General features: G+C 43.9%; 1 protein-coding gene across 1 annotated transcript in view; it reads right to left on the bottom strand.

Moving 5' to 3' along the window:
• AFF3 (ALF transcription elongation factor 3) overlaps positions 1-14,836 on the bottom strand; it is a 526,899-nt gene extending 512,063 nt beyond the window's left edge. The window contains exons 1-2 of the mRNA XM_046663032.1: positions 14,802-14,836; positions 14,556-14,672 (exon numbers count right to left, since the gene is read on the bottom strand). Coding sequence (XP_046518988.1) covers positions 14,556-14,608 — 53 coding nt within the window. The 5' untranslated portion in view covers positions 14,609-14,672; positions 14,802-14,836. The remainder of the gene's footprint in view (positions 1-14,555; positions 14,673-14,801) is intronic.
• Between the last annotated feature and the right edge of the window lie 6 nt (positions 14,837-14,842).

The raw sequence follows: 14,842 nt of genomic DNA, 5'->3' as shown, positions 1-14,842 counted from the left end.
CTAGGTTTGCCAGAATCAAGCAATTTGATGTAAAGCTATCCTATGTTCTGTATCAGCAATTAATGCAGAGATAAGAGAAGAAGGGAATCAAGAGAAGAGAAAGCACCCAAATCAGAAGTCTAAGGAAGCGATGAATACACGCCTTAGGTTCACTGTACAGACCACAACAGGCTGTCATCCAACTGGAGAATCTGGGGTCACTCTAAGTCTAAAACTGGGGAGCAAGCGTATGGGCATGGATCAAAGTAGAGATACAAGCTCGAGGTACAGTCACCCATCTGAAAGAGCAGAAAGGCTTCAGTTTGGTGCCGACAGAAAAGAATTACTAGAAATTTTGTCATTTGGGCTATCGAAACCCATTGCTCCTAAATTCACCTAAACTAAACAGTTTAGTAATATAATTATTCATCAATTTTCAAGTTCTGTGTTCGTTTTTTATTTTAATTATAATAAATATAATAATTTTTAAAAAACATATTTCTCAGCACCTACAATGCATACAGCTCCCTATAATTAGCACTGAGGAGGACTGTGAAGTCATAAGAAAGAATTTTTGCTCTCAACGAAAGAATTAGATTATCTTCTATACCTGTCTGCTGTAGTCATTAAATAAACACAAGCCTGGACCTCGGGGGGGGGGGGGGGGGGACGGGGAGATACCAATTTTCAAAAAGACGCAAACTGAAACACTGACCCACATAAATGTTTCTAAAGTTTTAAGTAACAGAATGGATCCATTCACTGAATATAACTGCTAATCAAAACATTAAGTAACCATGAGAAGGGAAAGAAAAATTAATAAAGTTACCATTTTTGAGGACCCACTATGCGCCAGGCTATTTATATGTCTTATCTCATTTAATCTTAGAAGAAATCAGCAGCATAAGCATTATTACGTCCATTTTATACCTGAGGAAACTGTGGCTCAGAGAGGTTCAGTTACATGCTCAAGGCAGCACAACCAGTAAACGGCACAGTCAGAATTTGAACTCACTGCACGCTGATTCCAAACCCCCTGACCTCATTAAATGGCATCTTTCTGGAATTTTGTCAGCAAAGTGGATTTTCTAACCTAACTTAAAACTTAATTTGTCTTATTCTCAAGAATTTTTAAAGAAGACTTTTAAAGTTATTTTTATCATCTGTTTCAATATGTCACAATTCCTTAAGCCAAGAATCTATTAATTTCACTTTACCCAAATATGTCGTGACATAAATTAAGCCCATTTACTCTTTCCATGTTGTCAAAGCAACACTTTTTATAGAATCCGTCATTCAGCTATAAGAGACAGTCTGTCTTTATACAGAAACTAAGATGAAATTACAGAATAATCTACATGAAAAAGAATCACCTTACAATTTCAGATTACTTTCATATGGCAGTTTTACTAATTTCATTGCTGTCTCATCTTTATTGTTATTAATAAAGTTACATTTAGGTGTTTTGGTAGATTTGACCAGCTGTGGTGAACACTTGTTACCATTTTCTTTATCCATAAAACCTGTCAAATTATTGGTTTTATGAGTATACAAATAATTAAAGGAAAATATGTAGACAGTATATTTTTATAAATTTTAAACATTGACAAAAAAAAAAGCAGTACCTAAATTGACAATGAATGAGACAATCCTTACACAGTAAACCTGTTTAATTAGAATTCCACTAGTTCAAAACTCACCATAACTTGGACACAGTATATTATTTATTGAGTTAAAAAGCTCAAAGTAAATCTCAAGATGTTTTTCCAAATATACTTATTGTAACTGTTGGAAACTATATATATATATATAAAATCACAAATATTTTAAGGTTGGAAGGGAGCTCCAAACTCATGCCCTCTGCCCTAGGATTCTGTCACTGAGAAATACTTACTATAGGATGGTGGCTACGTGTAAGGTCCCTGGAGCCAGACTGCCTGAGCTGAAACCCCAGCTCTGCCTGTACCAGCTGTGGGACTTTGTGCAAGTTACTCTGCACTTCTGTTCCCTTCTCCAGAAAATGGAGAATAACAGAACCTACCTCACAGGTTATGAACATTAAACGAGATATGGTACAAATAAAGGGTTCACCACACTTCCTTACAGATCAGAAACACTAAGAAACCCTGAGGCTGAAGGGCTCAGTGCCCTTCTATGGAGATGCTGCCATTTAATGTCGGAACAACATCCTGGGGCACCTGACTCTCTCAATCCTGTGTGTTTGCAAACAATTTTTAAAAATCCGTTTTAAATAGTCCACAATTAGAAAAGTCCACTAATTTTTCTTGGCTACGTAGCCTCATCCAATTACTCCTGAATCAAAATTACTTTTACAAACACTCTAGTTAAATTACAGATGGTATGACAGAGATCTATGCTAAAGTGGCTTATGCAGACTTTTCATGCATTAGACACTTACTCAAAACTACCTATGAAACACTTATTACTTACATTCTAGAGTCTAATATTTGATACTATCCTCCTCTCGGCGGTTCCATTCTCTGAAACTTCCATTTCTCATAGATGTTTTTAAAAAAAGGTCTCCTCTACCCCCAGTGTATCTACATCCATAACCACCCACATGCTCCCCCTCTTATTCTGGGCCTGGCCTGCCCACCTCCTTCTCGAGCCCCTCTCTCTCATGATCCCCTACCTCTCCAATCATTTCTTTTCAAGCTCCTGCATGGGCTGCTTTCTCTCCCACCATCCCTGTGTCCTCAGCCTAATTCTCATCCTCTCCTCACTCTTCCTGGATAATCCTGTCCAATCTCATGGCTTGCACCAGCACTCGTCTGATAACTCCCAAATCTTTATTTCTGTCCTAACCCTCTTCCTAAACATCATTATCATACAGCAAACTTTCTGAAGGCAATTCTACCTGGACGGCCCACAGGCATTTCAAATGCAACATGTTTAAATCCAAACACTACATCTTTCCCCATTCAGCCCACTCCTCCTCCTATATTCCCTACCTCATCACACAAGCTAGACATTCTAAGAGCATCTTTGACCTCTCATCCCCCCTCATTCCTCCCGCCAGTCAATCAGCAAGTTCTGCCAAGGTAATCCCCTAAACACCTCTCTAATCCATCCCCTCCTCTCCATCCTCTCTGGCCTGAGCTAGGCAGCCATCACTCCCTGCCTGACCTCCTGATCCTCCAGGCAGGGCCCCTCACTGCCCCCAGACTCATCTATGTAAAATGCCTTCTAGAAATAATAATAAAATGCAAATGTGATCAATTTATTCCCCTGCTCAAAGCCCTCAACAGCAGGCCATCACCTACTGGAACATGGTCAAGCTCCTTGGAATGCCATGCAAGGCCCTCCAAGGTCTGGCCCCTGGGGCTCCCCTCCCCAAACTCCTCTCCTACTACTCCCTACCTTGAAGGCTTTGGACCTGCAACTTACCTGCATCTGTCATTACTATTGTTCACAACACGCTCTTTTGCACCTCTTTGCCTTTGCCTACATTATTGCACCTGCCACATGCCCGCTGCTTCCAGCCTAACTCCTATTCATTCTCTAAAACTCAAATTAGATGTCACTTTCTCCGAGAAATCTTCCCTAAAACTCCACAGTGGGTATGGTACCCTTTTATGTACTCCAAAGGATTCTCTATTAGAGCGTACAAAAACTCCGAGATTATTTGAAATAATCTGTTCCAGGCTAAAGGATAAACACATCAAGGGCTAGAAAAGTGGTCTATTCACCTCTGTGGCTGGCTCAATAAATGGTTGCTCATCTCAACCCAGAAACCTATAAATCTAGAGGAAGAAAGTTACAAAGAGCAGCTTAAAGCATATATACTGTGTTACATTATTGCATATAGTATTTTTGGACTTTAAAATATTACTTTGGTCCTGCTGAGGGATAAGAGTAAGGAAAAGAGTAGAAATTAATTTATGTAACTAATTATCTACAGAAATATTGAAAACTAAAATACCATACTTCCTTTTTAGACTATAAACACTTAATTTCCACACTCAGAACTTGTTAACTCAGCCTTAGAGTTTTAATTCAAGCTGGGGGTAGGGTGGCTAGGTAGTAGGTAAATTCACCAGCTTTCCCACAAAAGACTTTTCTCAGATATTCCACTCATATTAAAAGATTAAACTCTATTTATTAAAAACAAAACCAAAAAACACTCTAAAGGAAAATCACCTACAAGATTTTGTCCTCAGAAGAAGCCATGCCATATTCTGGGGAAGGACCTATCTTCAACGAAAAGAACACGAACGGGAGAGTCCATATGGCAACAGCTGAGCGGCCCTCTCCTACACGTGGAGATGCTTCTGAGAAGGACTCAGCAGGCTCTGCAGGCAACATCTGTCCTGAGCTCCAAATATCCCTCAGCAGCAGATGAGCAGTGGCGCTCAGGCACAGCACAGAATTTATCTGCATCCCCCTACCCTGAACCCAGACTATGTAGGCCAGGCCAGGGGCTGCATCCTAGAGAGTTACACAGCTAGAGGTACAACTGGTATACCATGGTAAAATATCAGACCATTTGGTTTTACATCAAAAAGAGAAGGCTACTACATCTGGATATTAGTCGGAGTAGTATGGTTTCCCACGACTGCTGATGCTGCAGCCTACTGCCTCAGGATGACAGACAGCTCGTCTACTTTGCTCTGAGGGTCTCTAAAGCTACACACTCCCATCAGCTGAATCCCATTTCCACCACTGCTGCAGACCAGGAGAGGCGCTAGCCAGGCCCTTTCAGAAAGTGGAGGGACCAAAACATTCCGGATCCTGAGCCTCTATTCCGGGGAACTGCAGAGTCCACGGACAGTGGAGACGGCTGCCTCTCAGCCTGAGGCAAAGCTCAACGCCCAGCAGCACTTCCCACCTCAGCAGTTCTGAGAAACAACGCCAGTGGGCTCCCTGATGCGGAATATGGGTGGTATGAAAGGGAGCAAGCAGGGCCGTGCTGATGGCCTGTCTTCTCAGTCAAGGTCAAAGCCTGGATAATGGAACCAAAGTTCAGAATTTAGCTGACCATCGTCAGTTGCTTTTCTCTTCTTAAGGACCTCCTGGGTCTTTCTTCTTAGGTCTCGACAGAGCAAACCGCTGACTCTGAGAGCCTTTTTTTCCCCAAGAGTTGTCTAAATCACCTGACTATTCCGTTATTTGTACTATATATTGATAGCCAATATATAGTGTTTACTCCATGTGAAAGAAAATGCATTAATTTAAGGATCCTAGTACAAACCAAAGCAATAACCAAACACTTGCTTTCCTTATTAGGAGCCTGACATATCTCCATGCTTGAGGGTGACAGTTTCCCTCTCTCCTCCTCCCGAACTGAAGGAAAAGTTAAATTAGTGGAATGTAATGTTGCATATTACCAGAAACAGTTAAACTGGCCAGATGACAAACTGTACGATGATGTATAAGGCAATATCATGGCCACCAGATGCATAAGGCAGAAGGACTGCCCCAAACAATGGCTAAAAGCTATTGCAGGCACATCCTCTGTGGGTTCACCTGGGTCCCAAGGCTACAACATGTAAACTGGTCACTACTATTGCTGAAAAGTCAGCATTCTTTTCCAAATCTGTAACACTCACAATTGTTTAAACCCAATCTGCTTGCTCTTACAGGCAACAGTGTTCTCTACCTATCTCAGAGAACGGAAACATGTATGCGTGTGTGTGCGCGCATACACAAACCCTCATTAAGAAGATAAAGTAAACAAACTTCCCACCAATCTCACAGCACATTCAAAGTCAACTGCGCCATGTTTACTCACATAATCAGCCCTCTTTGCACTTATTTTTCTAATGAAATAGGACTGGAACTAGACATGGAAACTGTGGCGAAGTCTGACCACCTGACGGACTCGGGGCTGAGGGAAAGGGACGCCGGCAGTGCTGGGCTAGAAGGTTCCTACATGAGGTGTCCGAGACTTGCCGTGAGTTCCACTTGCAGCTGAGTTACGATTTCGCCTAGGACACCAGGAGAGCTGCAGTTTGCAGCTATGGCCACAGGGTAGTGCAGTAATTCTGCAAATGGCTGCCCCCCACCCCCACTACTGCCACCTCCCTTCCCCTCCCCACCCCACCTCCCCAGTTCCCTACCAAAGAGACAACGGCTGGGAGAGCAGGCTGACATTTGGTCTGAGTCCTGGGCACCTACAGGAGCTACTGTGAGATTCCGGACAAATCTAGAAGTGTTTGTAAGACTTTGTATCCGGTTACTCTCAGCATTAGCTCCAGACGCAGACGGACCGAGCCTTCGAAGACCCGACAAGAACTGTAAAGCTGTAAAAAGTGATTAACCTATTTATTCCAAACTTCGTTTACTTAGGTTTTTATGTTTCTTTCACACCATATCCCCACCAGGATACAATTAACCACCCCCTCACTCATCAAAATTGTAATAGAAAGACTCACAAAAATAAAACAAATACTGCATCTAAGTGTAACCTCCCGGTCCTGAGGAATCGTAATCTATTATACCAAAGCCTCCCCAAAACAAGAAGGGCCGTGTTTTGAAAGAGCTTCTTTTCAAAGGAACTTTTATCCTTTTAGTTCTTGCTACTCAAGGTTTGATCTATGGACCAGCAGTAGTTCCTGAGAACCAGTTAGAAATGCAGAATCGTAGCCTCACCCTGGACCTATCTGATCAGAATCTATATTTTACCAAGATCCCTAAGTCATCTGGATGCACGTTACCGTTTGAGAAGCGCTGTCCTGGGAGAGGATGAAGTACATTGACCCGTGTGCTCAAAACAGTTTTCTAAGCTCTGGGTCTTTTCTTCCTCGAGATACATTTTATAGAAAAACAAATATATTTTGAAATTTGAAAACAAAGAGGTTATTTCCCAGAACTGGTGATGATCCACCAAGTAGTAAAGCCCTTTTCTATCTAAACTGCCAGGTAACCAATTAACATTTCAATGAACACTGACAGAAGATTTGTCCCATCCCTGCATGACTCAGGTAAACAGTACAGGTATGACAAGAAAAATTTAACTAAGACTAACAGACTCACATTACAGCACTCCAGAGGATTTTTGAAAACTAATTTCCTGTCCATAAAAAGGAAAAATAAAACTATTTTCAGCATCAAGTTAAGCACAGAACTCTACATTGAGTTGCTATGTTAGAGTGGTCTCCAAATTACACTCATTTGTGTTTACCTCCACTAACAATGAACCTCCTGGGAAGAAATTATGTGAAGAAGTTTAAGTACCCTCTATGCCTTTCTCCACACGTGAGTGGAGAAATTGCAAGCGGGAAAAATACACAAGTGCATACAATTAATGACTTCTGCACTCTTTGATTCCTGCTCCCCTTTGACGGGAGTGATCACAGAATTCTTAAATTGGCAGGAGTCTCAGAGAGAACTTACTGCTGCTAGTCCACTGACCCAGGAATCTCTTTCTACAAAGCACTGGCAGGGGGTCTACAGCCTCCCAGAGGCAGGTAACTGTCACCCTCTGAGACAGCCGTCTCACATCACCGTTAGTTACCCTCACTGCCGCTGATCTGGCCTGTGCCGGTGAGCACCCAGAACAACTCCATTCCCCCTTCCCAGCGAAACTCTTTCAAAGCGTCCTGGGCTGCTGTCAGGTCCCCAGGGGTTAGTTTCCATAGACTAAACCCATTTAGTTTCTCGGATAGTGGGGTCTCCTCCTCCCCTGGTATAACTGTGTATTGTTTCTATTGAAACTAAATTATGATTAGCCTGACATAAGTTAACAAGACCCACAGTGCCAAATGAAGTCATTTGATGTAATCGGTGGTAATTCAACACATTCTCAGTGAAACATCAAAGATTATGTAATGGTTAATATATCTACATATGTTAGTAGTACAACCATCAGTAAGGGCATATTTGTCTGCTAGACTATGATGTATAACTAAGAAAAACTACCAACCGCTACTCAAAAATGTCCCTGGTGCCACTGCCAGGGACAAAACTCTACACCAGATGGATGACCTGACCCAATGTGGCCTTCCTGCACCCTTCCTTGTTTATGATAAAGAGACGTTTATAAGGAAGCGAAGGGTATTAAAAGAACTACATTTGGCATTCACAAAGCAATTGACACTTTTATTACTTAACATCACAACCTTATGAGGTAGGCCAGTATAAGTGCTGTCATTTTATAAGTGATTAAACCAAGACTGAGAATAGGAAATGAGAAAAATTGTGAGCTGCCCAGGGCCAAACAGAAAGCAAGGTTGGAGCCAGCTAAACTCAGAAACCTCAATTAAATTCCCAGACAAAAGAGAACAGGCAACACTGAAAATAAGTTTTATAGATTTCACTTTGAAATAAAACAAGGAAACATTATGCTACCATTAAATGATATTAAAACCGTCTTTAATGGCCTTAATCTTGCCACCAAGGCTTTATTCCCAAAATAAAGAAAATTTTAATAGGCAAACTTATTCCAGGTTAAAAATCCAATTTACACACAAAAAATCTTGCATTCCATTTTGAGATTAATTTTTTTTTCTTAATTTGACTCTTATTCTAACCAATATTATGCCAAAGGGCCTTGTTCAAGTTGCTAAATCTAAAGTGTCATTATTAGACCCATGCTGGTTCACAGGGACATTCTCCCAAAATAGATTCTTAGCATTTTATAACCCTCCTACATTTTCACAAAAGAGAATCTGGAACGCAGGAAGGAATCATTTCCCCACACAAGATACCATCTTCATCGTCATCAAAAGGTATTTGGTTAAAACCCATCTGCACATCCAGTGCGCCTCCTCTCTGGTATCCTTGCGGCCCCCAGCCGAGCTTGTGTCCTCAGCTTCAGCGCCCTGAATTAACCAGTCTCCCCACCTGGCTTTCTCCAAAACACACCACCCACGTTGCCAGGTTGATGCTCCTCACGGGTGGCTGCAGCACTCAGCTCCCTGTCCCCAGCACTTCACTGCCTCCCATCGACACCTCCCTGACTTCTCAAGGCTAGCGACCAGCCCCTTCACAGCTGCAGCCCACAGGCCCAGGCTCTGGAAGGCCTTCTTGGAAATATTTTCATCCCCGCACCTGCTGAGCCTTTCCCGTGCTCCGGGAGCGCTCAGGAGCTGTCAGCCAATGAGAGTCGCCGCAGCCAATCATACAGTCAGTTTTGGCCAATGAGAGTGAGCGAGGCCAAGGAGGCTGCTCTCTCAACCAATCAGGTGCAGAACGCCTGAGGCTCAGCCCACGCAGAGTGAAAGTCCCCGGGTGCGCCCCTTTCCCTCTCCGTGTTCTGGTGAACTGCTTTGACCCCTAAGGGCTGACAAAAGGGACAGGAGTAGGCCTTAAAATGTTTGCTTTGCTGGGCCTGGAGGAAAGAGTCGAGGCACCTGAGGGTCAAGATCAGGAATCTGGGGCACTTTTCTCACTCGGTGACGAGCCTTGGAAGCCTGACTAAGGAGGCCTGGGCCTGTTGGAGGGGTTGATTTGAAGAGAACCAAGCATGTCAGTAGGCACTACCGGGAAGCACCCCCGTAGAGACTAAGTTGTTAGTGGCTGTGCTTCGCTGCTCCTCCGTCTACAGCAGCGCGGTCCCTTCCCAGCCTATGTTAGTTAATAACTTTATCTTCACCAAACAAGGTCCCCACTTTATTACCTCCTTATTTCTATTCATAGCCTTCCCTCCACGTGGACTCTCCTCCCGTTTATTTTCTCCTTTTGAAATTCTACTTCTCCAGGATCAATTTCAAAGGCCACTCCACCGTGAAGGTCTCCTACTCTCTACAGGATGTGACCTCAGCCCCCTCAAACAGGCAGGGTTAGCTTTCTACTGCAGATATTTACCGTATGGCTTATTCTCCCACAAGTTCCCAGCAAACACTCTCTTTTCTCTTTGCATCCCCTACAGAAGGGCATTTTTAAACTGCAAGTTTCAACCTGTGAATAAACGGGAAATTTAAAAAAAAGAATGGAAATAGAATAGAAAATATCAAAGTGCATCACACATAGTAAGGATAAGTGTTCTTTCATGACACTTGTTTCAGTTATGTGTATGCGTGTGCATGAATGATGTAGTGGGTTGCAAAGTTAAACATATTCGTTACTGTGAGTCATGGTCCAAAACCATCTGTAAGCCACTGGTCTACAGTACCTATCCTATAGTAATGCCTCATACTCTATGAAATACTTACTGTATTGCAAAAATTGATGAGTATAATATAATCCATTTATTACAACTTCAAAGGTTCCACTTTGAAAGAATATTAAGTATAATGCCTATTTGATCACAAGCAAATGGATTCTGGCCTATGTGAAGTTATTGCGGGAGGGAGGGTTAGTAAAGAGGGATCTGAATATTTCTATTATATTTCAATAGACTTTCTCCCCAATAAGTAAAACGTGTTTATATTTAAGGACAATTAACTACAGTTTTGACTAAGTTCATTTTGGGAAACTTTTCTCATTCACTGAAACCACTTCATAATTACAAAGTTCTGCATCTTTAAAATACTTGGTATAGGTAATTCCACCATGATTCATAAAAGGATCTTTCAGAGACACCATGAAAGCCTTTGTTCGAGTTCTTTCTTTGCCCAAGATGCCTCTATGTCCTCTCAATACCCCCACCCCCACCGTCTGTAAAATCCCATTCATCTTCCAAGGCTTAGTTCAAAGGCCACCTTTTCCATGGAAGCCTTTTTTTTTTTAACTCAGTTTTTCCTCTTTCCCTCCTCCACCACCCACCCCAGCCCCAAGTATGGTCTTTCTCTCTTCTGAAGCACCAGTGTTGAAAACTTCCTTTTTTATTTGTATACGTGTCTCACTCCCCTACTAGACAATAACACGCACAATCCGTGGTTTACTCATCTCTGCATCCCCTCCAGCGACCAGCACAAGGTCTTGTCCTTAAGAGATCATCAATAAATATTTGCGAAGAGAATAAATGAAAGCAACCGTTAGCCTGTTCAAAGGGATGGTCATCAGTATTTTAAGGGTCCTGAGGAATGGCTTATAGGCCCAGCAGCTGATCAAAAGCTGGAGGAGGAGAAGAGGAGCAGAGGGAAATGAGGTGGAAGGATGAGAAGAGACACCATTCCTCCAATACCCACCCCTGGAAACTTACTGAACCCCCACCCTTCAGGGATTCAACTCTACCGAATGAAGCTATGGACCTGGGTGCAGGACCAGCGCCTTCACCTCATTCCAAGTCCTCCGCTCTGGCTTCAAACTAAAAATGGGAAGTGGAAGCAGAGGTGGAAATGAGAGCTACCCTTCTCAACTTAAGGTATGGCTGAAAAGAAAAAGTGAAACAGCTCCCTGGACAATTCAGGCTCAAAAGGCCTCCCTTGAAAAATAAGTATGGGTGTTTCTGAGTCAGGGGAAGGGTGCAAGGAGGCGGACGAGACGGCTCTTGAATCATCAACTGATTGTGTATATCGACTATATTCGATAGCACTGACATTTTTTCTTCATATTTTCTATACAGTCATTTGGGGACACTTTCTGTGAACACTAGACCAAGCTACCTCAAGTTCAAAGCCACAGTCCCAACTAACAAACTGCAATTTGTTTGACTGGAAAACGATGCCCACCAATTAGAAAAAATTATTAGGGATTAAAATGTCCTTTTCTTGTGCCATTAACCTGTACCTTCCCCCACCCTCTCCAAGGAAAAGTGTTTTTCTAAAATCAATTAAAGGAAGAAGTTTCTAGTGGTCCTTATTTTAAATTTATATATACTTTATAAGTTAATTGATATAGGGTAGTCGTAATATCCTAAATCATGGTATTTTGTTTTTAAATTTTAGATCAACATTACTTAGGGCTCTGACCTTCTCTTTCTTTGATATTTTAACAGAACCTTAACTTTCAGTCCATCAAGGTTTTATTTTGTAATTAACTGCTGAGCCACCCTCATAAACTGGCAGACATTTGCAGTACTGCAGAAAACGCACTGGATTTGAAGTCAGAAAACTGAGCTTTGCGATGAATGCTTGGTTTGAATGCGGCTCCTCCAGTTCTAGCTCGGTGACCTTGGGCAGGTTACCTGATCTTCCCCCACCCACCCTCGAGTTCCCAATCTGTGAAATGGGAATAATAACAGTACTTGCTTCCTAAGGTTGTTGTGAGGACGAAATGACCGAAAACATGCAATGTATTTAGAACAGAGTTAAAACATGCAGTGTACTTAGAACAGTGTGTGGTAAATGGTAAGTGTTCCGTAAATGTTAGTTTAAAAATTCTGCTGTCACTTGTTTCACGGTCTCAGTAAAGTCATTTCGCAGTTCAAAGTCTGCATCTCCTTGTCTACCACATGGGACTACCACCACTGACCACCTCCAGGATTGTTATGCAATTAAAACAACAAAACAGTGGATACGAAAACATTTGACACACAGGAAGTACTCAAATGTTACTTATTGTGATCCCCTATAAGCTTAAAAGTAAACCATAAAATTGAGTTAGAAAATGCCTTCCAAAAATTCATCCACGACTGAGAAAATGACTGTGTTTGAAATGCATACTCAAAGAGTTTGGTTGATTTTTAACTTATCAGCTTTTGTAAAATGTAAATTCTACATCTGTAAACTAGAAACACCACCTCAGTCAAGCCAAACTGTCCCATATCGTAAGCTAGAAAGCCTGCACACTTTCATAAGCCAGAGAAACTGATACATTGATTAAAATCTGATCGCATGTATAGCAGCTTTTTAAAAATGCTAAATTTTTTTTTCATCTTTAAAATGACAAACGTACTGCAGCTAATGTAAATTTCAAGTCAATTCAACAGACATTTACTGTGTAACTGTGCTCCAGGTAACTCACCTGGGAACTAAGGATGTAAAGGGTAATAAAGCTCAGGCCCTGGGCTGCAAAAGCCCACAGATTATGGCTGATAATTTCAAACTATTACTTGTAAAAGGCATGAGGGGGCTTCAATTTGAGTCAGCAAGCAGACGGGCAGCATCAAAATATGACGAAACAATAAGTTCTTCCCTTTGACTGAAAAACTGCCTTTTAAAAACAAGAGTCATTTTTAAAGCACAGGTTCTATCTGGAAACCTATTGAATTTATGCCAGAAACCAACATTTCTCAACGTAAACCTGTAAAATAATAGGTATCTGTAAATGAAAGGCTGCAAGAACCCCAGGAGCAACAACACAGTAATTAGCAACTTTTATAGCGTAATAACATGTTTCATATTCTTTTTACACTGGCTCTTTGAAGTTTCCAGTGTAATATATAAAAGTTTTATTGCATTAGGGCCCATCCTTGTGTATTTTATAGGCGCCAGCATTATGCAGAGCAAACTGCATTTACTCATCATTGGCTCTTTTAGAAACTGCTCAATAATGCGCTAGCTTTGTGTCCAGTTGAGTTTGTGACACCTGGCTTTAGAAAGATAACAGTCACCAGAAGCCTAAATCACTGAAAATATACATATATCCACAAATCGTCTCCACGACCTATAAATCATAAAGCAGTTTAGCTTTAAAATCGTACACTGCATATTCATGTGCACACTACTTGCAGTTTTAGACACATGTGAACTCTTTACTGAATTAAAGAAAAAAAGAAAAAACACCTCAGCCTACCATAAGCGATTACCAGAGGCAGAACAGAGTGCAGCTAATATGCTTGTTCCAGCAGATGTTCATTCCCGTAAATATTAAACATAACACAAGTTCCTCCAGGAATATGCAGGCAGTAATTTTACCACCTGAACAGGGCTAGTTGGAAACATTTGCGGGGGGAGGGGGGGTGGGGGGGGGGGGGGAGAGATAAGAGGGATGATGAAGCAGCCAATGGGATTTTTAAGACACCCGCAACTAGAATTAAACTGCTTCCAGCGGCGATTTACCTACAGCAGCTCCTCAATGTGAGAACCCCGAGCATCGGAACCCGGAGGGCTCCCCAGGCTGCGAGGTGTGAGCGTGGAATAAAGAGAGGCACTGGGCGCCGGAGTGGGGTGGGGTACAACTGTGGTGAGGTGTGAAGAAAGGGCCCAGAAGAATGTGAACCTCGAGGAAATGAGTCTCCCTGGGCCAAGGCCTCTGGAATTCCCGCACGGAGAAACACTCACCCGCCCCCCCGCCCTGGGTGTTCACTTTCCATCTCGGGTGGGAGCGGGTGGGAGACAGAAAGGATGCAGCCGCCAAAACCCGGCGCAGACAGGCAGGAGTCTGGAGCATCCTCTAAGGGCACTTCGCGGCAGCACCAACTCCAGGGGGTCGCTGGGGTGAACCAGAGGCTCTCGGAGAAGAGGGAGGGGGCGCGACCGGAGGGAAGGGAGGTGAGAGGGGCTAGGGGGCCGAGGGGTGGATCCCCGGGCACTAGTGACACGTTCTAGAAATCAGTTCTTTTTCTCTCCATGGTTGCGCTCTGCCCCTGGCTCCCCAGATCACCGGCCCCTGGGCTGGGGAGGGTAGCACCGGGGTGAGGGGACAGGAAAGGGGGGCAAGAAGACGGGAAGGCGGCCTTGCATCCACCCGGGGGAGGCAGGAAGGAGCCGGCGAGGCGGGCGCCCCCGACCCACCCCACCCCCACGGCGGCCGGCCGCCCAGAGCCCCCGGCCCAGGTGAGGGCGCGCGGGCCACCGCGGCCGCGCCTCGCCGCTCCCGCCTGCCCGGGCGCCGGCACCGGGACTCACCACAGCGACTCGAGGTCCCATTCCTGGAGCAGGGCTAAGTCGAAGCTGTCCATGGTGGGAGGTGTCAGCGCCGCCGTCGCCGCCGCTGCCGCCGCCGAGGCTCGGGCCGCCCGCGCGCTGCAACGAAAGGCGCCGCTCAAGGTGCATCCCGGCCGCGCCGGAGCGGCCGCCGCCCCCGGCTCTGGGCTCCGGCGCCCCCCACCCCCGAAACCCGGCCGGCCCGGCGGCAGCGGCCGGCGCACTCACCCGCTCGCCGGCTCGCGCGCAGGCACACTCCGGAGACAGCG

This window comes from Equus quagga, chromosome 5 (genome assembly GCF_021613505.1).
Source record: "Equus quagga isolate Etosha38 chromosome 5, UCLA_HA_Equagga_1.0, whole genome shotgun sequence".
NCBI classification, from domain to species: Eukaryota; Metazoa; Chordata; class Mammalia; order Perissodactyla; family Equidae; genus Equus; species Equus quagga.
This window is presented reverse-complemented; position numbering and strand designations above follow the sequence as displayed.